At 47.8% G+C, this 22,985-nt stretch overlaps 1 protein-coding gene across 2 annotated transcripts in view; it reads left to right on the top strand.

Annotated features, from left to right (window-relative positions):
- LOC138511200 (cyclic AMP-responsive element-binding protein 3-like protein 3) overlaps positions 1–22,985 on the top strand; it is a 158,375-nt gene that overhangs the window by 74,584 nt on the left and 60,806 nt on the right. For both annotated transcript variants that reach the window (XM_069626726.1, XM_069626727.1), the window contains exon 7: positions 10,318–10,386. In XM_069626726.1, coding sequence (XP_069482827.1) covers positions 10,318–10,386 — 69 coding nt within the window. The remainder of the gene's footprint in view (positions 1–10,317; positions 10,387–22,985) is intronic.

The following is a 22,985-nucleotide window of genomic DNA, read 5'->3' on the forward strand; positions in this document are numbered from 1 at the left end:
CGCACTCAAGTGGAAACTGCCTCCCAGGACAAGGTGAAGGCTGAGCAGAGGCTCTGCGGCTGAGCATGAAATGCGGATGGCTGCTTGCAGATTCACCTTGCGTTCTCCCCTCTCAATCCGCCAGCTCTCTCCCGCAGGTGCTAATATATAATGCAATCATAATCCTATAGCAAAGCGAGCTCTGGAGACTAACTACAGTGTATGGTATTTCAACGGGTCTGTAGATGTACAGACCGGATGAAACTATTGATCACTACTTTGCATAAACATATAGTTAGCTTTGTGTATTGATCATGTAGGTATGGAAAAAGTAATTAACTAAGCAGAGTGGATGTATTAGGAAATATTTCTCTTTTGGCAACTTTCCCTCCGTAGTTTCTATGAACCCCCAATCTTTTTGCTTTTTTAAAATCTGTTCTAACTTTTTGAGGGGAAGTAAAGCCTTCTCCTGCCATTTTGTCCATTTGCTATGGGGAAACTGATCAGACTATCTGTACTCGGAAACTGTTTCCCTTTTTGTCTTTTACTTTTGTGTAACCTTATAACATTGCAAACAGCATCTTACAATGTAGTGCCCTGGGGGTGCTTTTGTATCACCCTAGTCTTTTACACTTTGGATTTTTGTTTTCTTTTTTGTGTCTAAAGACAAGCTGGTGGCAGCAATGATAATTTTATCATTTGTTTTTTTTCTAGTGTGCATCTTTTCCGTTTAGCGCGTATGGCTACTAAATGAGGGTAGTGCCTTTTTACAATTGCCACGCCACAAGAATTTTGCTTGTTCTTTGGTCATATTATTGTTTGGCCTTTTTCCTGCCTTATCAGTTCAGGAAATCTCATATAAGGTCATACACTTGCTGCACCATTTGTGGTCTAGTGATACCTTTGTTTGGCCTAGGAAGGTGTTTGGCTTGTCTGGTCCCATTCCACATTCCTGGAGTCAGTGAGTCTAGTTGTTGGACTTGAGTGAAACCAATAGTTGTCCCTGATTGGACAACTCGTGGCTGTTTGAATGGAGCAGATCCATGACATTGATGGACTTGGACTTGCTTCCAGGCTGGATTTTGACTACGAAGAGGACTCCTGAAGCCATTTCTTCAGATCAGCATTGGAGCCAAGAATCCCTTGAAGACAATCAGGCCACTGAAGATCTGAAGAAGACTACTGAAGAGTCCCAGCATCCCTTCCTGCGTCTGGTCATGTTGGACTACCTGATATGCGAAGGCCCTGTGCAGTGTTTCAACCCCTGGACTGGTTGGACCAACCGATCTCAACGTGTGCTCCAGCCATTCTAAGCCTTTGGAAGCATCCCTGGACCACCTGGTGGGACTGTCCATCTCTCCAGTCGGCTGCCTTGGTAGATCTGTTGATCCACTTTCGCAGCTGGAAATTAGGTGGCCGCCAGCTTGTGGTATTCCTGCTGAATTTCAACCTCCCAGTATCACCTGAAACAAGCTGGTGATATCACCTGCACGTTTCATTTTGTTTTTGTTTTTATGGCCTAGATTAAACACTGCATTTTTAGTTTGGGTTGTTAAGACACGCCTGGTTAAAGAACTCTGGTTTTAAACCCAATACTCATGCCTCTTATCAACAAACCAGTTGAGGACTCCAACCTTTTTGGAAAGGCTGTTGATGACGCCCTGGAGACTCTGGAAAAAAAAGAACACGAATTGCTAAAGTCGCTCAGCCAGATCACTGCTAAGCCCTTCCCCCAGTGTGGAGGCTCTAACTCATGCCGGTCCTTTCCTGTGCAATCTTTTTCCCGCTCTCCCCATGGACAATACGGCTCAGGGAGTAACCGTTGGTCCTCCAGCCAAGGCTCTTCTAGTTACAACCAATATTAACAAAGAGGCCGGAACTCTACTCCTGGATGCTCTGCCGCTTGCACCTCAAAGTGACTCGCCGGATTAGGTCCCCTCCCATGCTTCCCCAGTTGGGGGTCTCTTGTCAACATTCGTCCACGCCTGGGAGGAGAACACATCAGACCAGTGGATGTTAAAGACTATCACCCACCGACAAAGCAGATGCCTGTCGCCAGAACACCTGTGCATCCTGCTGGAAGAAGTTCTGGTCCTGCTGGAAAAGTGCGCCATAGAAGTCGTCCCCATTCTCCAGGTATTTATTCAGTGTACTTCGTTGTACCCAAAAAAGATCTCACCATGCGCCCTGTTTTAGACCTGCGCCCAGCCAACAAGTATGTCAAACCTCAAAAATTAAGGATGACAACACTGCAGGAGGTAATCCTACTGCTGCAGCAGGGGAATTACATGGCCACATTGAACATGAAAGGTGCACACTTTTATATTTCAATGTTGCCAGCGCACAGAAAGTACGTCAGGTTCATGATGGAGGACACCCACTGTCAGTTCAAGGTTCTCCCCTTCAGCATTGCCTCAGCCCCAAGGGTATTCACGAAGGTGCTGGCAGTAGTAGCTGCTCACCTTCCGCAGATGGACCATCCCAGTCTATCCTTACCGCAACGACTGGCTCATAACAGGGGATTCGTACGGAACATGCCCCAAAAATACCCGGAAGACTTTAGATCTTCTATTCAACCTAGGTTTCTCTATCAAATGAGAAAAAATCCATTCTAAACCCCAATCAAGTCAAACAGTTTCTGGGGCTCTAATTCGGACCAAAGGCGGCCTTATCTTTCCCTCCAACGAGAGGGTTCAGAATAAGCTGTTCCAGATCCCTCACTATGTAGCCAGTCACCAGGTGACTGTACGCAAAGCCATGCGATTGTTGGGGCTGATGGCTTCCTGTGTCTACCTAGTAATGGTGTCAGGCCGCGGCCAGTAGGACAATCTAGTGGTTGTCTCGACAGCCCTCGTTCAGTCTCTGCAGTGGTGGTCAAGGGAAAACCTTCTGCAGGGGAAAACCTTCACCACCTCCCACAGTAGAAGCCACACCCCACACAGACTCATCTCTGACTCGGTAGGAGGCTCACCTCCTTCAACAGACGGTGCATGGTTCACAGTGGTAGCATGGAATCACACCAACCTATTGGAACTGCTAGCAGTGCTCAAGCCCCTGAAGGCCTTCCGGGGGGGAAACCGTTCTAGTCCTCACGGACAGTGCTGTGGCCATGTGTTACTTACACAAGGGGGCACTCACTCTCTAGGGCTTTCCAAACTGTCCCAGAACATATAGAAGTGGGCTCTCAAACAGAAAATGTTCCTCCTTTCACAAAATGTTCCAGGGGAACTCGATCCTCTGGCGGACATACTCAGCAGATACTCTTTTGACCCTCCCCCCCCCCCCCACCAGCCGAGCATGAGTGGCAGCTACAGGAGGACATTGTACACAGCGTCTTCGCAGAATGGGGCTTACCAGAGAGAGACTTATTGGCCACTCTACAGAATGCCCAATGCCCAGATTACGCCTCCAGGTACCCACAGAAACGCTCCAAGGGGAACAGTCTTTGGTTAACGTGGTCCGTGAAATTTGTCTAAGCTCACCCCCAATTCCCCTGCTCAAAAGAATAGTGCACAAGATGCACCAAGAGCCAGTCATGATGATTCTCGTGGGCCCGCCAGCCTTGGTTCTCCCATCTCATGGCAATGTCTGTATCCCCTCCCTGGAAGCTGCCGTGCCCGTACAAGATGCTATCTCAATACCAGGGGGAAACATTACATCCATGCCCTCAAACTCTCAGCTTGGCTCCTGAGGTCATAGAGTTCGGGCACCTCCAGCTACCTCAAAGATTCATGGGCATACTCGGAGAAGCACGGAAACCTAACACCAGGCATTGCTACTCCAGCAAATGGAAGCGCTTTGTCATCTGATGTAATGATAATTGCATCAATCCTATTGAATGCTCACCTAAAGTTATCGTCCTCTACCTAACTCACCTTTTAGATACAGGACTGGTTTTCAATTCTCTTAGTCCCCTTAGCCGCGATTTTGCATACACCACGTCCCAGAGAAAGGTTTCATGGTGGACAATTCCTGTAATTAAGGCCTTTATGGAAGGGGTAAAGAGACTTCATCCCCCCCATTTCCAACCGAGCTCCCGGGTGGGACCTGAATGTTTTTACCAGACTAATGGGACCTTCCTTTGAACCCATGCACAAGGCTAACCTTAAAGCACTCACCTACAAGACCTCCTTCCTGGTGGCGATCACCTCTATGTGAGTTAGTGAACCGCAGGCCCTTTCAGTTCAGGACCCATTCGTCATGATGCACAAAGATCTTTAGTTTTGCGCACACACCCTCGTTTTGCGCCTAAATTAATCTCGAAGTTCCAGGTAAATACGTCCATAGAACTACCTATCTTTTTCCAGAACCCCACTAACTTGGCGGAAAGAAGCCTCCACACACTGGATGTAAGGAGAGTGGTTATATACTATTTGAAAGAGACAAAACCACTAAGAAAAACAAACCAGTTCTTCGTTTCAGTGGCAGCTGGCAGAGAAGGGGACCCTGTCTCTAAATCAGCTATCTCCAAGTGGATCGTAAACTGCATCACACTGTGTTTCTCGCTTGCCAAGAGAGATATACACTTCACGCCTATAGCACACGTGACTCGGGGCACAGGGGCTACCATAGCATTCATTGCAAATGTTCCTCTTGATTCCATTTGCAAAGCAGCAACCTGGCGTGCTGTACACACCTTTACACAACACTACTGCCTAGATACACACTCTAGGTCTGATTCTCAGGAATGTACCAGTGGTGTATCCATGTCGACCGTGTCCTAGTTATTGAAGTCACCTGAGGGTGCAGGAAGTGTCTGTGCCATCCCAAAAGGTTATCTACTGCTTTATTGAAACTGCAAGTGTGTATTTTGAAGTATATTTTTAAGAGTTACATATTTGCTCCCTTCTAAAGAAGGCTTATTTTAAAACTGACTGTTAAATTAATAAATAATTGTTTAATCAAAAAACCTTGAGTAAAAGTGTTATTTGGGTATTTGTCACTGTGAAACTCTGTTAACCTACAGCTCACATTGACTCTTCTTGAGATAAGCCTGGCTGCTCAGTCACCCTACCAATTTGTGTAGTACAGACTTATGCCAAAGGTTGGGTTAGCTATTGCCAAGAGGACAAGGCTGGTGCAGTCTCCCACAGGGTTACTGCATCCAATCCTGCCTAACACTTCACTATTGGGTTCCTGGACACTGCCTCCCTTCTCCTGGTATTTTGTTCTCGGTGTCTCTGCAGGGCCAGTGGAATGACTTCCTTCCCGGGCCTGTTCTGATTGGCCTCATGATACACAATCGTCCATGGCTTCATGGGGCAAAACACCAGGAGGTATTGATGCCTTCTGCGGATGTCTCTTGGTTTATTTTTACTTATTTATTGGAAATTTGTATGGTGCCTATACACAAGTGTTTCAAGGCGCCACAAGACGAAAGGGGGATGGAGAGGCAGAGGAGAAAACAAATGGTCCTACTAGGCCTTGTGATATTCGGACCATGCAAGTGCAGTGACACTACGTGCAGGGGGATGCGGCAGGTTGGGGTGGAAGGGCTGGGATAAGGGAAGTGGGGAGGGGAGAAGTGCTGAAATGCTGGGGCCCAGGGGCTGGGCAAGTGCTGAGGGGAGACCAGGAGGGCGAGTGCCAGGGGAAGCAGGGGTAAGGGTCAGCTAGTGCTAGGACGGAGGGTCGGGGGGCAGATTCAGGCTAGCTAGCGAAGGGTGCCAGAGGGCAAGTGCTGGTTAAGGGGTGCTGGGGTAGATTGGACGAGGAGGGCTTGGCCCCTGTAAGGCATATAGGGGACCATGCAACGGTCGTAGCAGCAGGAGGGACATTAGCAAGGGAGAGCGAACGAGGAAGAGAAAAGGAAAGTTGTGAGACGTTTCCGGAACATAAGAAGATCTGGCTCAAGTCTGAGGGGGGCAGAAAGGCCGTTCCAGAGGGAGGCTCCTACCAAAGAAAGAGAACTACCCTCTCCCCCCCAGCCCTCATTCTTTACTTGGAGAAATGTCTGATCTGCAGAGAGTTGGAGCTAGAGGACCGCAGGACTCTAGCTGGGAGGTATTTGGGTGATAAAGTCGGATGTAGCGGGGGCCCCGGGCCCCAGAAAGCCTTGTGGATGATGCAAAGGGTCTTGAATTTGATCCTTGCAGTCACTGGGAGCCAGTGGAGAGATTCTCTGGCTGTAGAGATGCAGCCCCTGGGCTTGATAAGTCTTGCAGCCCTATTCTGGATTAGTTGAAGAGGGCGAAGGGAGGAAAGAAGCAGATTGAGGAGTCTAGCCTAGAGGGAACCGGAGCTCTGAAGACATTAAGCTTCTGGGGAAAAGGTGAGTAAAGGGAGTATGTCTGAGGAGGTGGAGCTGAAAGCTGGACGACTTGTCAAGGTCCGTGATGTGAGGGGAAAAGGAGAAGGAGTCGAAGATGACCCCCAAGGTTTTGCCTCACAAGAGTGGGAAGGGAGAAGGCCCAGGGAGGGCGGCTAGAGAGTGGGAGTGAAACAGGGAGCAGGCGTCCCAATGAGGAGGATTCTGGTCTTACTGGCATGAAGGCAGAGATCATTAACAGAGCACCATGCCTGAATAGCAGCCAGGCAGTCTGGTATGAGAGAGGAAGAAGAGGAGGTGGTAGAGGATAGAAGTTTAAAGGAGAGCTGTGCGTCATCGGCATAACACGACTGTGGAGAGCAGGTGGAGATCACATGGGCCAGGGGGGCAAGGTAGATATTGAAAGGCCACAGCGATAGAGTAGAGCCCTGAGGGACACAGCAGGTAGAGAGTGAGGTGGCGGAGAGGAAAGGGCCCAGTTGCACTTGGGAAGGTCGGCTAGAAAGAAAGATGGTCAGCCAGGCCAGTACCTGGTCCGTGATGTTTAGGGTATCATAGAGACGATTTATGAGGATGACATTTTATTTTATTGGCCATTTGTAAGGGGAATATACATCAAGAAATTGTGTTTCAAAGTGCCCACAGGGCAGAGGGAAGGGACAGCAAGAGAATGGATTATGATAAGTGATGAGCAAAACACAATAGTGGTCCTATTAGGCCTTGGGAACATTCGGATCGTGCAAGTGCAGAGAGAGGGAATGGAACAGGTGAGGGGTTAAGTGCTAGAGGTTCCACAGAAGGGGGGGGGGGGTCGGGCGAGCATGCCAGTGAGGCAGAGGAAAGATGGAGAAGGATTGGAGCAGAGCAGAGTGAGAGTTGGGCAGGTGTTCTGGAGAGCAGCTTCCGTGCCACTGGATGCTCTGACGCCAGACTGGTGGTTGTTGTGAGGATATGTTTGGTGGGGTAGTTGGGGGGGATGACTAACTTCTCCAGGAGTTTGCCCAGGAAAGGGGTGATGGAGATAGGGTGCTAGTTTTCTGGGGAGAAAGGATCTGCAGATGGCTTGTTTAGGAGAGGGTGCACAAGGCAGTGCTTGCAGGGTTGTGGGAATGATCCAGGGGCAAAGGAATGGTTACAGAAGTAAGCCTAGGCAGTGGCGAGAGATTTTGTCCTTGATAGTTCTGGAAGAGAAGATGTTCATAGACCGGACTACTCTAGAGACTTCATCCAGTGCAATGGGAGAGATGGAAGAGAGAAAAGGGGAGGGCGAGAGGGGGGCCAAGGGATACAAGAGCGGAGCGGAGCGGAGTGGCTGTGGGGAGGGGAGTAGAGGAGAGAGCAGATAGGATATCCTGAGTTTTGGTGGAGAAGTGGGGGGCCAGTGCAGTGCAGAGGACCTGGTAGGGAAGAAGAGGAGACTGCAGTAGGATTGGCAAGTTCTTTACAGATTTTGAAAAGTTTGGCTGTGTTATTGGTGGCCCCAGAAATGTGGGCTTGGACATGAGCCCTCTTCTTAGAGCAGATGGAGAGTCAATATTGCCTTTGGAGCAAGTGGCAGGCCAGTTAGTCAGAGGATGTGCTCGAGGCATGCCACTCCCGCTCAGTAACTGTACTTGCGTTTCAGAGCGGCCAAGTCAGAGTCAAACCAAGAGGTTCACTTGGAGGCAGGCTTCATGCGGATCCTCATGACTGGTTCACAAAGGCTTGGCGGAATGACTCTCTTCCACCAAGCCCTTCTCAGACTTTAGTATGCAGTTCACATTGCCAGCGGGAGTGCCTCCTTTCTCCTGACTTGATGTGCACTTGACAAGTTCACATGAGATCCCAATTTTATGGCTGTGGGTCCCAGACCTGTGTATTTCTCTTGTCCTTTAGCGGTAGCTCTGGTTCACTATCCTGCCAGGTACTGCGAGTATCAAGATTACTTGGTTGGTTCTTCATAAAAGGGTGAGGGTTCCTGACCCGTATTCGCACACGTGTCAACCATTTTGAAGGCCTACCAACTGCCCTGTCAACCTGGGTACCTGAGAGGGGCTTTCCTGGGTTCTTTGGTCGGTCGCATGCTCTTCTGTGTCCTTTCGGACCTCTCGCAGCCCCTGCTAGGGTTTGGTTTGTTGTAGGCTGCGCGTCTCCTGTTGACCACACGTTAAAGCTGCTTCTCGGGTCTGAACGCCTGCTTCTCCGCGGCTCTGGTCGGTCTCTCCACGGCAGACCTGATGGGAACAGCTCCGCCAAGAGGGCAGCATCCCCAGCAACAACCTTCTCTGTTCTCTGCTCTGCTTACCATCTCACGGTTCCTCCAGGGAGTTCTTGGTGTCCCTCTTGAGTTTTGAATGGCCCTGCCCAATCAGGTTTCGGGAAAGACTAGACTGTTCATCCATCTTCTCATGAGTGCTCTCTATGCTTCTGCACTTCTTCCTCATTGCAGAACTGATCTTGAGTTCTTCCATTGAGTCAATTGGTCTCTCTCTCATCTCAGTACTTAAGGGATGCATGTCTCTTGAGGAATCCAAAATCTTCCTCGTCCCTGTACTGCCTATAGTGGTGATATGGCAAAAACATATAAGAACACTAGGGAAAGTGTTGGTGTAGGAAGGTATGTTCGAGTTAGGTGGGTGGGCTATGGGAATCCGTGTTCTCCCCAGTTCGTCCCTAATCCATAGGGAGCTCTCCATGAGATCCACCCGCTGAGTACCACCACTGTATTTCGTTTGGTTGTGGAGTCTGCCAAACTCCATAGGCATCATCTTTTACATTGTGTCACACAGCACCTTCAGTGCAGTGACACAGGGAAGTCTTTCAGATTTACCAAAGGTTTAAAAACCTTCTCTGGGATAAACGACTGTTTTCCAGAGCAGTAAAGTGAAATTGACTTTACTTATATTTGTAACTTTCTAGACCCAGCACACACTATCTTACAATAGGATGCTAGAGGGGTTACTTAGTATCCTCTTTGTATAGCTTTTCATGTAACATTTTTATGTTACCCTTTCTTCGATGAAGGGTTGGAAGTGGTTTACTTTTTACTTTTACTATTATGAGATTTTACCACGGGCTGCATTTGCAGCCACGTTAACGCACCCCGGGGTGCCATTTTTCGCCATTTATTTGTGGGAAGGTCCTTATTGAGATTTACTCTGCGAGCCAAACCAGGTTTGGTACCTTTGTTAATTTTGCCTTTGACGGGATTCACGAGTGAAGCCTGCCTCTGGCTCCAATGTGTCTGGCGGGGGCAGGAAGAAAGGGAGGTGCCCGAACTCCCTGTGCTTAGTCTCCTAGGAGACAGGAAGGCATTCTTATGTGATTGGCCGGCTGGCTGTCCGGCAAGGAAAGCCACCCTGCTGGGTGACTGACAGCTAGGCTGGAATGAATGGGAGCAAGCTGCTTTTTGGCTTGGAAGCCAGAGTCGACCACTGGAGAAAGGAATCCAAAGAAGAACTTGAAGAGGACAGCTGTGTTAAGGCGGTTTTTGGCCGATAGGTGCGGTTTTACTGCATTAATGATTTTCGTTGAGTGCTGCTGATGATGAGATGGCACTGACTGTTGCCATTCCCACATTCTACATGCCCAACACACATAACCTGACATTGCGGAGCTAGCTGTGTGCTTTTAATGGGATGCCAGTGTTATTAATAAGTAGTCTTCTGAAAGCTAATGGTTTGATTGTACACATAAACCAGCTCCTGGTGTAACACAAATGTTTTAACCATGTGTGGCTCAGCTGCTTTATTTAAAAGCAATAGGTGTATCCTTGCATCTGTTCCTTTAAACAAAATTACTGTTAAAAATAAATGGCAAACATTATTTTTGTTTTTCTATAGGCATTTGTCAGGCACTGCCATAATTTGCCATGGTGCAAACACCATTTGCCAACTGTTATCATGTTATGGCAGGGTGCACCATTATGGCAGCGCCTGAAGAATTCCCATCTATACCTACACAAAGTCAGAATTGTTGCCTTTGACAATGCTAGATTTGTGTGTGTTGTGTGTTTTTAAGACTGTCTCTGATCTGCACCCTATATAAACACCAATCAAATCGAACTTCTCTTATTTTTCTATTGTCTGTAGGGTTGCAGCCTGTACAGTACAGAACCAGGAACTACACAAAAAGGTGCAGCAGCTACAGAAGCAGAATATGTAAGTGTGAGGTCCTGGTACCTGAATATACAGTGCTCCCCTATCTCACCATCCCCTACCCCCTAAAGATAGTTACTCTTCCTTTGGGTCTGCTGCCTTTGTTTCTATGGAGATTATTATTCATTAGTCTGCCACACACTTGGCAGTCCTCTAGCCGTCCCTGTGTATGTGGCATTTATTATATATGAAGAGTGAATGATGGAGGGTGGGCCCTGGTATATGGATTTCGCCACCATGGCATTATCAATATATTCATAAATAGAGACTATATTTGACTAATTAAAAATCCTATATGGCTTGCATGTTACTTTTTTTAAAAAAAAAATGTTTATAAAAGTACAATTTTTCTGCTTTAGTATAAATCACCAACCGTAAGAACAAGTAGCCTTTGGGGTAGGAAAGCTGCTCTACGTTGCAATGACTTTGCAGTTCCCTTTATGCTATACGAACAAGGATCCCTGAATTTTGGGTTGATCCATTTTAGCTAGCTTTTCTCTAGCAACAATTAGAATTTAAAAATAATTGTTCCCTTACTTGAAGTTATGCATGTTTCCCACTACTTGGTCTATGGCTAGCGATGGGTACACGTTTAAGGGAAGGATAATCCTGCAGAGTGCGAAATCTGTCTTTCAGATAGCTCTATTTTTGTAGATCAGGCAATTTTGTGCGACAGTCACAGGCTGGAGGATAGCAGCAGAGTGACACTGGGAGCCCTTTACCACCACCTGACCTTTGTTGCAAATGCTGGAGATGGTATATGGGCCTGTCGTCCATCCCAAACTCCTACATGTACTCCATGGGGAAACTATTTTGTCAGCTGAGAAACATCAGAGAGCTGCAGAACACCCGGAATGTTGGAGGGGAAAGGCATGTTTGTGGTAGATCACCCCCCTCGAGCCATACAATAAGAGCAACGAAGGTGGGAGGTTATAATACCTGAGGTGCGCAGGCACCATTTAGCAAGCAGGTGTGCAGACCCTGTTGGCAAGAACATCCGTGGATTCTGCTCAAAGCCATGGCTGCCGCGGCACATAAAAGGATTCTAAGATGTCGGCTATAGAGTAAGCTAGCAGTACTGTGGGGTGGTCTGATGGCCGTAAAAATAATGATGTAGAGGGGCACTCGGGATTTGAAGAATTTCAGGTATCTTATTTGAGTATTTTCCATGTTCATTGATCTTCAGTAATGTTCAGGTGCAACAGATGCTGATCTTGGGCTACAAGATCAATGTGTGCAGTGAAGAAAAGTGAGTCTCGCCTGCACCGGTGGCACTAAAGCTCTGTGCACACTTTATAGCACAAACACAATGCTAAACTTTTTTTTTTTCTAAATTAAATTTAATAAAGTAAAAATATATCCACATGTAAAAATTAAACTTACTCGTTCATTAGTGTAAAATAAAGTACAAATGGTCTTTATCACACTCCTGGGTGTGTCTGATCAATTCCCACTTAGTAGTAATTTCAACATTACATTCAATGTTATAAAATACACATTTACATATCTCACATTTTCTTTGCCAACATAATTTTACAATCAATACAATTTCTTTTCTAATAACAACGCATGGGTTCAAAAGTCCATTTGCATGAGATAAGTACAGATATGTATGTGAATGATTTTCCGAGTATATCCCTGTGTCTCTGTATACCGCGTTTTGGGCTTACTTGCCCTTCATCGGGTATGGACAATTCATAGCTTTCTGAAAATTAATACAGAAAAATATATGCTTTTTTACTATTTGTGAAATTAACTTTTTGTTTCACTACATTAATCTTAAAGCATGAAAGCCCACTGAACTTCAAGTTAGGACAGTCACTCCTGATTGTAGTTAGATAAATTCCAGTTGCCTGGTGTACCAATATTCTGATGTATCGATAATCCGATCTGTAAATAAGTCAAAGTTGCCTACATGAGTTTAATCATGGAGGATGGGCTAAAACTGGGATCAGTCGCTAAGGTTTAGCGCTGTGTCCCAGTTCTAAGCCCTAATTTTCACTAGTGCACTTGCAATTTGACTATTTCGATCTTGAAGCTCACCTCAGTGAAAGGAGCGCTGAACAATGGGCTAGGAAAATGACCGTGGTCGGTTTGGCATCTACTTCAGAGTAATGATGATGCCAATCCTCGGTTGTTTCTATAATCTAGGATCCTTGTTTGCAGTGGTTCCTGCAGACAATAAGTACCCATTAGGTCGGTTTTTCAAGTGCCTGGCTTTCTGATGGCCAACCTTGGACAATTTGGGAATCTTTAGGACATACCCAATGACTGAATATGCTCATGCTAGGCACATAACGGGCAGACAATCCTGACCTCCCAGCCCAAACCTGCAGACCTATACAAGGGTGGTGTGGCCTGGGTTGGGGTGTTGTAATTGGACCGTGTGCGGAGTTGCAGACTAATGTGTGGTGATGCAGTGGGTGGGACATGGAGAGGAATGGAGGCCATGGAGAATGTGAGAGGAGTGCAGAAGTTCTACAAATAAAGGATGTTTTTTTCAAAATCTCATACATGCACACATGACAGAATATGGAGAAAGAGGAGAGTGGGACAGGCAGAGGGGGGAGAGCAGAACGGGCAGAGGGTGTTCGCGAGAATGATGGATACAGACACCAGGGGTGCAGTGGTGGGCTGAAAAGACAAACTGTTGGTTACCAGCCCCTGCCCAAAGGGAGACCAGCTTGATTGAGGCAGAAATCGAGTTTTGAGATTATGGCTCCCTAATAATCGGGGTCCCCAAAACATGTTGCAGGTATCCATGGTTTTTCAACCTTTCTGTTGTGATCAGAAGGACTAATGCGGTAGTCCCTGCATCAAGGCAACCCTTTCTCTGGTCTGCTGTCCTTTGTGGCCCATATGGTTACTAGCGCAGGGCTGCTTATTATCCTGCCGTTCTGGTCACAGGGTGATTATTTCCGTTCGCAGTTGAGTAGGATGATGGCAGCTATGATTTATGTTTGGCCACACCATACCTGTGACCTTTTTAACCTCCTAAGTAACCCAATGGACATGTATGGTAGCCATTGGGGTGATGCCTTTTTAAGCCCTGCTCCAAACCATTTTAGTGTGTGGCATTTCTTTGTGTTTGTGGACAACAAGGTTTGGCCACAGTGGCAATTTTGCTGACCTGTGCTACATTGAAAGTATGGAGCACCTTAAACCAGTCTGGCATTTTACATCCCATCCAAGTCTACATCCAGGATGGGAGTGTCTGCGTGTTTGGTGGTTTTTAAGGTCAGCCTGAGTGATCAGCTGCCAAAGCCTATGTGTCCCTGCATGGAGTGCGATTGGCGGGTTGGTTTAGGACTGTCTGTGGGTCAATGTAATACAAGGGTGAGTCGCTCCCACATGGTCCTTCCTGCCCTTGTGGGAGACAACTGTTGAAGATGGGCTACTGTAGAGTATCCTGGTGTGGCCACACAGAGTGGACCCTGGCTCCTTTGTCCTTGCTACCTGCCCCTTGTTGATGGAATCACATCTTGGTGTGATTCTGGAAATACATCGGAGGGACAGGGCCTCCGTATCCTTGTCCTTTATGCCTTCATCATGTATGTTCTGTCTTGTATTCCGCGCAGGGGTTCATGTGGGACTGCTGGCTGTGCGGCACTTCCTCTTTTTGGTCTTGGTGAACAGACCCTTGGGGATACCCTAATGGCACAGATGGGTAGGGGTACAACCCTGTACTCCTATTGTATGTTTCTGGGCACCTGTGTGTGACCTACAGAGCAGGGTATGGGCTGGTGGCAGCTCCATGCTGAATTGACAGGTGTTCTGAGTATCCTCCATTTTTGGATACCCATGCCCTGCCATTGGAATCGGTTGATTCCTGATGGGAGACAAGATGGCCTCTGTGGCCTCTTGCTTTCTATCGCCTTTTACCTTGTTTTCCCGACGTCCCGGGTAGCCCCGACTCTGTCCCTTCCCCTGACTGACTGTTGGGTGGAAGTTCCATATATGGTATTGTGGGGGAAGTCCAGACCAGACTGGCTGCAGCCGTCCCAATGACTGTATGTTGTGGGTACGCCCGTGGGGTGGGATCTGGGTGAATGGAGTGTGACAAATACGCATTTCATGTTGTGTGTGTCTAGTATCTGGTGTTTGACGCAATGACTGAGACAGCCCTGCCCGAAACTATTATGAATGCAGTGTGGAGTGCTGAATGGCTGGGTGTCATGAGCACTGCTCCCGAGAAGCCAAGTCAAGCCCAGCATCCCCGGAAGCAGGCTCACGACCCTCGTCCCCGGCTCCAGCAAACCCCTATTGGGGCCCTTTGGACCATGTCCTGGCGCCTCTGGCGCCAGGCTCATTAGGAACCTCAGCCGGGCTCATAATTCTTGCTTGGGTGGACCTACCTGTAGCAGACCATGCTGCATACTCACCTTTGCAAATGCTGGCAGGAAGAAGTCCCCAGCCTTCTGCTGGGAGGAACTATTCCCTAAACTGGGACTACTCTCTTACCTGGGTGGGGCTGGTGCCACTCCTTGGCTCTGGAACACAGGAACTCTTTTACCTGGGCGAGGCTGAGGAAGAAGACACCCAATCACTCCAACACTATTTAAACCACACCCGATTGGGAAAACGTGCTTCGCGTTATTCTGCATCTGCAGCAGGACGCTCACCGAGTCAGCTCCAGCATTCCAGTGACATCTCCAGCTTCAGCTCAGCAACCTGTGGAAGAAAGACACGAGAACTATACTTACCATCCAGGAATCCAGACACCGGCAGAACCTGCAAGCAAAAGAAACATAAGGTTAGCAAGTTGCAACACGTTCGCAGCCGCGCTCGCTTACCTGATCCATCTGTGCTTTCACGGATTCTTTGCGGCCTTCTCTTCAGCAGCCTAACGGCACCTGTAAAGACAAAGAACATTGTTAAGTAGGAATCTGGTGAAGGCGGCCGCATTTACTTTTCTTACCTGCTTTAGTGCGCGTATTACGATCTCTTCAACCGCAGCAGCCCGGCACCTGAAAACAAGAAAAGACATTATTTAAGTGCCATTAAAGACTGCAAGAAAGCCTAACACTTATGTGTTTCCCCACGTGCATCTGCGACTGGGAAAACGCCCGCAAGGTCCCGACACCTGCAAATAAGAAAAGAACATTGTTAAAGGGGGTATAATAAGGTCACAGATCATTATACTCACGTACTTCGCACGTGCAACGGACAACGCCCGCAACATCTCAAGACCTGAAAACAAGGGACATTATTGAGGTGTCATTGAAATTCCCATACCTACGTACAACCGCACGTGTCGCGCTCTCAGTGACCACGCCCTCAGCATCCAGGCACCTGAAAAAGACAATGCGAAGACTTCATTAAAGGTGCCCATCTCTTCAAGACTATAAACTCTTTATACCTAATGGCATCCGCTCGTGCAGTAACGGCGGCATCACCTTTTGGCATCTCAGCACCTGTGCCACTTCTAAGGCCACAAAAGACTTTGAGGACCTCCAGTGACGTAACTGGAACCCACGCACCCCTGCATAAGTCGCAGGATGGAGAGCCCAGCATTTATACGCCTAAGGTGAGAGCTCACCAGGACATTGGACTTTCGGAGAGTTGGCGATTAGTGAGGAGGAAGTCCAGCCAAACGGTCATTAACCCTTTTTTCTTCCGCCTGCAGAAACCTTACCCTGCAAGCCAGACGGTCAATAAGAGGAAGCCCAGTCCAGCGAGTCATCCGAGCTCTACGCTTCTCAATTGAAGAGACTATAACAGTTCAGCCGGGACCAGCGCCTCCGTGGGAATCAGGTGAGCGTTACACTGGGCACTTGTCTGAATCCACATTCAGTGTTTTGAGTGTATGGATGGAGAAGAATAGCCTGAATGAACTGTGAGCCTGATTGGCTGCCTGCCTGCATGAATGCCCTTCTGGGTGATTGGTTGCCTGAGTGTGACCCAGCGGAGTGAATGGGAGACCAAACAGTATATCTGGGGACCTCTCACTGATGGAAATCGTTCAGAAGCTGAAGTTGAAACTTGATGCTTAACCTTGAACCTCACCTGGACGAGAAAATTTGCTGCAGCATTCCTTCACCAACTGAAAGCTGACGTGTCTTCAAGAACTGATCCAAGAGGGGACCTGGCTAGGAGACCTCACTCCGAGCTACGAGGCACAGTCGTGCGTCAGCTGATCTTTGCCAAAGCTCCCTGGAAGTCAGACCCTCAAAAGGCTGCCGACCGTAGAAGGGGACTGCCGCAGAATCCGAAGTGAAGCACCCGGACATCAAGTCAATCGTCGTTGACCAGGGTTTGCAGGTTTGCTACAACTGCTGGAAGCCCGTCTAAGTGTGTTGCCCAGATGCGGGGACAACTTGACGTCTTGCTGCTCAATGACCGGAGCTGCCACGCTCCACCATTGCCTACGACATTTGATTCAAGGACTCCCTTGCTCATCATCGTCGACCACTTTGTCGTGCTGGAGAAAGTCAAGGTCGTCGACGACTGAGGAGAATCCGCCGGTGGGTTTCCCGCCACCCGAAGACGCTGACTAAGAGCAGAGAGCCAGCTGTGGTCACATCTGTTAGGGAGAATTCTCTGTTTAGGCTAATTTCCCAAACCTAGTGAGTCCCCCAGCAGCTTTGCTGGATTTTTGGGGTTTAATTTTTCTCCTGCTAAGAGTGACTTTTTTTTTTCTCCCACTCTTAGGCATGATTTGAGAATGTCCTTCGACTATGTAATTTGTTTTATGGGCTATGGGGTCTTTTACTCCACTCCATAGGGCTTCATGTGTTTTTGGTATGTTGGTATGTGTGTTACACTGCACCCTCAGTGCAGTAACACAGGGGTGTCATAGTGACCCCCAAACATAGACTCCATACCCTGGGACTGACTGTCTCCCAGGGCATGTAAAGTCACCATTGGCTTTACTAGTCTCAAATTGTGAACAGAACCAGTACAAACCATCATATTGTGGAAGTACTGGTAGGGGTAATTCGATTGCCCCTGGGTCTGTTTTTCAAGGGGGCACTGTCCAGTCCCCCTTTGTCGAGTTTCTGGCTGGTGGCAGTGGATACCACGTAAAATATTCCACTGGAATATTTCCTATGGGACTTTCCCATTCATTTTAAACGCACCACTTTTTGGTGCAATGTTAAAGATACCGCCGAGTTATTTATTCAATATTTATTCCCCGGTTGGGTCTTTTTGCCAGGACTCAGTTTTAAAATGGCGTTTGTGTTCACCTCTGAAACTCTAACCCAAGTCGAGCCCTTTGTTCCACTTTTTGGCGGGCTTCTCCACAGAAGCCCTCCAAATGGTGCCACTCAGTCTGGGGCCAACAGGATGTGTGGGAGGGTGTTTAGGCACCCTGGACTGAGTTGCTTTGGCAACTCAAGTCGCACTCTTGTGTGATTGGCCCAGTGGTGAGCCCCCCGGCTCACCACTTGGCATGTTTGAGTGACAGCTAGGCTGATGAATGGGGGTTTTGCTGCATAAAAGCAGGGCTTTGGGGACTGGAACTTCAGAAGTTGCCACAGGACCTAAAGAATCTGAAGAGGGGAGAAGCTGAGCCATCTCCAACGACGACACCACCGGTGGAGCCCTGCTGTACGAACTCGCCACTTCCCCGACAACAGAGGATCTTCTTCCAGGAGAGTCTTCTTCCCCTTGAGCTGGTGGGACCAACCAGTTCGCCTTTTTCACCTTCCTGTATCGTCTTGTGGTCGAATTGCCCGTGCCAAGCACCCCGGCGGCCGGATAGCCAGGCTTCACCACTACCGCGAATAAAAGGGTTGTACCTTTTTAACCGGGAAACTCCGCGGCTGGTTTCTTCCCTGGCAGTGCAATGACCTCCAGCTTTCCTCCACGTCGAGATCCTCTCTTCCCCTGGACGAAGCCCCGACTTGCACCCGCTGCCAGGAACAACTGCCCCCGCTGGAGCTTTCTCACCATTTCAGGTACTGTGTCCCGCCTGGTCTTCCTTGCAACAGACTGTCCAAGGTGTCCCGCAAATCCTTGACTCTCTATCCTGGGGTGACCTCGGACCTACTAACATTACCTTTCTGACTTGATCCAACCTCTTTTGACTTTTCTGCAAAGACTTTTGAGTGCATTTCCACTGTGTGATCTTGGGCACATTCCGCCTTGCTCTCCAAGAGTGGGCCTGCCTATGAACTTTTTGCTCTACAGTAGACCCTGCCTTTCTTGACTTGCTGTGGTTTCTTAAAAGTGTTGGTACTGTGTTGTTTTCCTATTCTGCCTTTTCTCTCCCTTTTTAAACAAATTATTGGAGTGCCATCTACGGTTACACGCTCACCTCTGTTTTGCTAAATAAGTGGTGTCTTAACCTAGACTTGTCGAATAATTAACTAGGGAGGTGTATATACATAGTGACTGTGTTTGAACTTGCTTGACATATTAGTGCCAGTGTATTTTTACAAGTTTGTTTTTAAATAAATAATGATATACTTTTATACCAAAGCTCTGGTCAGTGTTTGCTTGTGCTACTGTATTTTTAGCCCTATTGTGTATACTCTATATACTGCCTAACTCTTCTTGAGAGAAGTCTGACTGCTCAGCCACAGCTACCAGGTAAATCTGGGTGGTGCAGACTGCTACCAGTTGGGTTTACTGCTTACTCCTGTAGTCTTAAACTTTTTGCAGTGGTCCCTAAGGGAACTGCACAGGTTTCTGCTTAACAATCCCGATCGCCGACGACTCGACACCCTTGCTGGGCCAAAGTTCTTCATTGACTCTTTGCGGCCCCAAACTATCGTCGTCGAGGTATACCGTACGCCTCCTCTTCACAGGACGTTCACGAGCCTTTGTCCGCGAGCACCGCGAGAATCGAAGCTGCTTCCCCGACATCGTTCACCTTTGTATCACAGAATCTCGACGACCCGTAGCTCCTGCCTTTTTAAAGGTAGTTCACTGAAGGGCCCATCGACGACTCATCGAAGAACTCTACGAAACCAGGTACATTGGGGTCATAGAACCTTTAGAAGGAATCCAGACTATATTACGCATATTTGGTCTGGGCTTGTCAATATGCTTTATTTTCAGATTGCCCAGGTGGGGGCGGGGGGGAATCCTCACACAACGGTCTCTAGGTAGATGGGAGACTGTTCTGGCATTGCCGGATTTAACTTGCATTCTTTCTATTATCCATCTTTGATTCATCTTACAATCTGATTCAGATGTTATTTGGAGCTGTTAGCCCTGGACGCATTTGAAAGGAATTGATAGTTAAAAGGTCTCTTGGGTCCTGGACTGGTGGGGTTTTAAGGTCCCCTCTATGGTTGATTTCTGTTGTCTGGAGTGGGCTTTGCGCTTCTTCTGGCCTGCTGCTTGTTGGAACTGTTCATGGGAGTCCCCTCTTTCTGGTTGCTCCTCCTGCTGACTTATCTCATTTATCCACATAACCGCAGAAGACCAATCGGAATAGACTCCATGTTTTCCCATGGGAGAAATGTTAGACCTTCTTAAATTCTTTGGAATTGACTGATTAAGTTACTTACCCGAAGAGACCCCTGGGTATTTTAAAACGTATACTTTCATTTTAGAATGTACTAGTGCTTTATTATGGCATTCGCACCCAGTTCCAGGAGCTGCAACAGGGGTGAGGGGTTGTAACGGCCTGGCAGCCTGAAAGGAGTGCGCCGGGTCGTTACCCCATTCCAGACCTTGGAAAGGGGTGCGAACGCCATTAGCGCTCCAGGATTACAAAGTGGTAAACCAGAGTGCTGAAACAAAACCAATTTCATTCATTGTACGCCTGCAACCAGTTCAGTGAGTGAAAATCCTTTGCTAAAATGGCCACCATGGTTCCCCCTTACATTACCAAAGCAGCCTGGAACAGTGAGTGGCAGGGAAGCTGTGGTGTTGGGCGCTGCCGCAACAATCGGGTAAGTAGGGGAGTGGGTTAGGAGTGTAGATCTTTAAAAAAGAAAACTGGAGGGTCTGGGCAAGATGGCAGCTCTTAGCGGGGGAAGCAGTCTGTGGGTTCCCTGGAACGCGGGCTGAGATCAGAGATTTCAGCCCACAGAACCTGATTGGCAACGCACCCCGGGTGCTAATCTAGATCTAATTGGCAGCAAATGGTTCCAGGATGGAGATGCCAGCTGTTGGCATCCTCCGACCTGGCAGTGATGAACTCTCCTCAACTCCTGAATCAGCCCGTAGCCAAGCGGAAGATCCTGGGGAACCCCTGGGAGTCTTCCAGAAATCTGCATTGGACTTCTAGCAGTAAAAGAACACTAAATGAGTCATGTCCATGACCAGGTAAGGGTTAAAAATGGCAACATCGGTGGTATTTGTGCCAACAAAATGTCAGCATGTGGTAGAACTACTATCTCCACATTACAGTAACCAGCAAACAAGATAGACAGTTGGGGGCAGGGTAAAACCTAAATATAAATAACACTGTGAAAGGGGGTTGACCACAGGTCAGCCAGCCAATCGCCAAAAGTGTCAGGGGGTGGGGGGGCTGTAAAGGCCAGATGACCAACCCACACTGTTTGGTTACTGGGACTGCCACTCAGCCCTAAGCCACCCGCACAGGAAGTGAGTGGGCTAGTGCAGGAACCTATACCAGCTTAGATGTCCTAGATATCCGGAGGATTCAAACTGTACTCACTTGATAATAAAGTATGTTCTAACCTTTCTATTTTTACTTAACCCTTCCTTTCTGAAACTGTCTGAAAAGAATATTGGTGTTCTATATAAATGCAATGCTATCCTTGTTATTGAAGTCACTTCAGGGTGTAGGAGAAATGTATTGGCATATTCAAAGAGTATTCTCAAACTTTACTGATTCTGAAAAGTTATTCCAAAGTTTGCTTGCACTATTACAAACAATTGCCTTTTTAAAGAATGCTTAACTAAAACTTGTGTAAATCTATTTGTTAGGCAGAGTTTGTATGCAGTAGCCTTTGGGGACGCTACACACAACTATGACTACAGGTGTAAGCAAAACCAACCTTGTGTATAAGTCTGTACTACAGTTTTTGTTAGCAGAGCTGAGCAGCCAGGCTTATCTCAAGAGGGAATGTGAGCTGTAAGGATGTTACACAGAGGTCTACAATCGCAAGTATTCAAATAAACTCTTACACCCAAGGCTTCATGGTTAAACACTTATTCATTTTTTCAACAGTCAGTTATAAAACATTCACTAGAAGGAGGCAATCTATATTGCACAAAAATATACTTAGTACTTTACACTGTACGTTTCTGAGGCATTTAAACTACTTTGAAGGAGGAGCAAAAAGGCATAGGTTAACAAAAAGAATATAGTTACTCTTTAGACCGTGCAAATAGTTTGAGTTCATCAGAGAAGCTGATTCAATGCAATAGGTTAGGCCAAAGTCAATGGGCTAAAATCTTGTATAGGATAAAGCAGTTCTGGTAGTTAAACAGAAAAGTCTTTGCCAAAGTTCTCAGAAGTAGTTTGTAAAAGAAAGATTCATATGTTGGGTCTCAAGCTGACTAGGCCTGCAAGTTGCTAAAGTTCCAAGCCCTTTCGCAGTGAGAGGTAAGTTCTCTCGGTCGGGTTTTCACACTACCTTACAATGAAGAGAAAGATGCAGCTGAAGACGTCTGTTCCTGAGCCTCAGTCGTGGGGACAAGAGGTAGGACGTCGGGGGACTCCTGCACTGCACTGGGACTGGTCAAAGCTGGCACTTAGCAAATCTTCAATTTCGGTAGCTGTAGTCAAGCACACAAACTGGTGTCCCTCTCCCTGGTTATTCGGTTTCCTGCAGCACTCCGAGGAAAATACAACCAGCTCAGAGAATGGTATCCAGGTGGCTTACGAGTTTATTGGTCCCACCAACTTAAAGAGAGAAGTCGCCCTTGCAGGGCTTCTCTGTTGAGATGAGCTTGGCGATTCGGACCTGCAGCAGAGCTTCACTGGGCAAACAAACGGTGCTGGAGTTGCAGCAGCCGTCCCCTTCAAGCTCGTCTTTGGTTCTTTCGTTCCAGTGGTCGACTCTGCCTTCCAAGGCAAGAGACTTGCCTTTTATCCAGTTTCCTCCTATTCATTCCAGCCTAGCTGCCACTCACCCAGCAGGGTGGCTGTCCTTGCCGGACAGTCACCCAGCCAACCGCGCCAGAGTGCATTTGGGCCTCCTAGGAGACTAACCACAGGGAGTTTCGGGCACCTCCTCACTTCCTGCCCACCCCAGACACTTGGGTGCCAGAGGCGGTCTTCAGTCCTGAAGCCCGCCAAAGGAGATGAAATAAAGGGAACAAACTTGGTTTGGCGCGCAGAGACACTCTAGAAGGACCTTTCCAAAACGAAATGGCGAAAAAAGAAGACCGTGTTTAAACAAAGAGGGCTCAGGCGAAATCTTGAAAAACATGGCTCCCGCGATTTAACGCTACCGGTGTTCGCGGTTGGGGAAAAAACATGGTAGTTTGTTGTGAAACCACTGCTACCAGCTATTTTTATGGAAAAGGGTAGAATTGGGGCGTGGCTGAGGGATACGCCACGTGGACGTGCCTGCTGTGAGCTCCATATGCAGGCGCCTGAATTTTCGTTTCATATATGCCCTAATACTGTAATTTTTGGCTGATTTGTGCCCGATGACGATGCGACCCAAAGCGGCACCCTTGTAGAGCGAGCTGGGACACCTGAAGCCCGTGGGAGTCAGTATTTCTGT

This window comes from Ambystoma mexicanum, chromosome 6p, assembly GCF_040938575.1.
Source record: "Ambystoma mexicanum isolate Mex_15411 chromosome 6p, UKY_AmexF1_1, whole genome shotgun sequence".
Lineage (NCBI taxonomy): Eukaryota > Metazoa > Chordata > Amphibia > Caudata > Ambystomatidae > Ambystoma > Ambystoma mexicanum.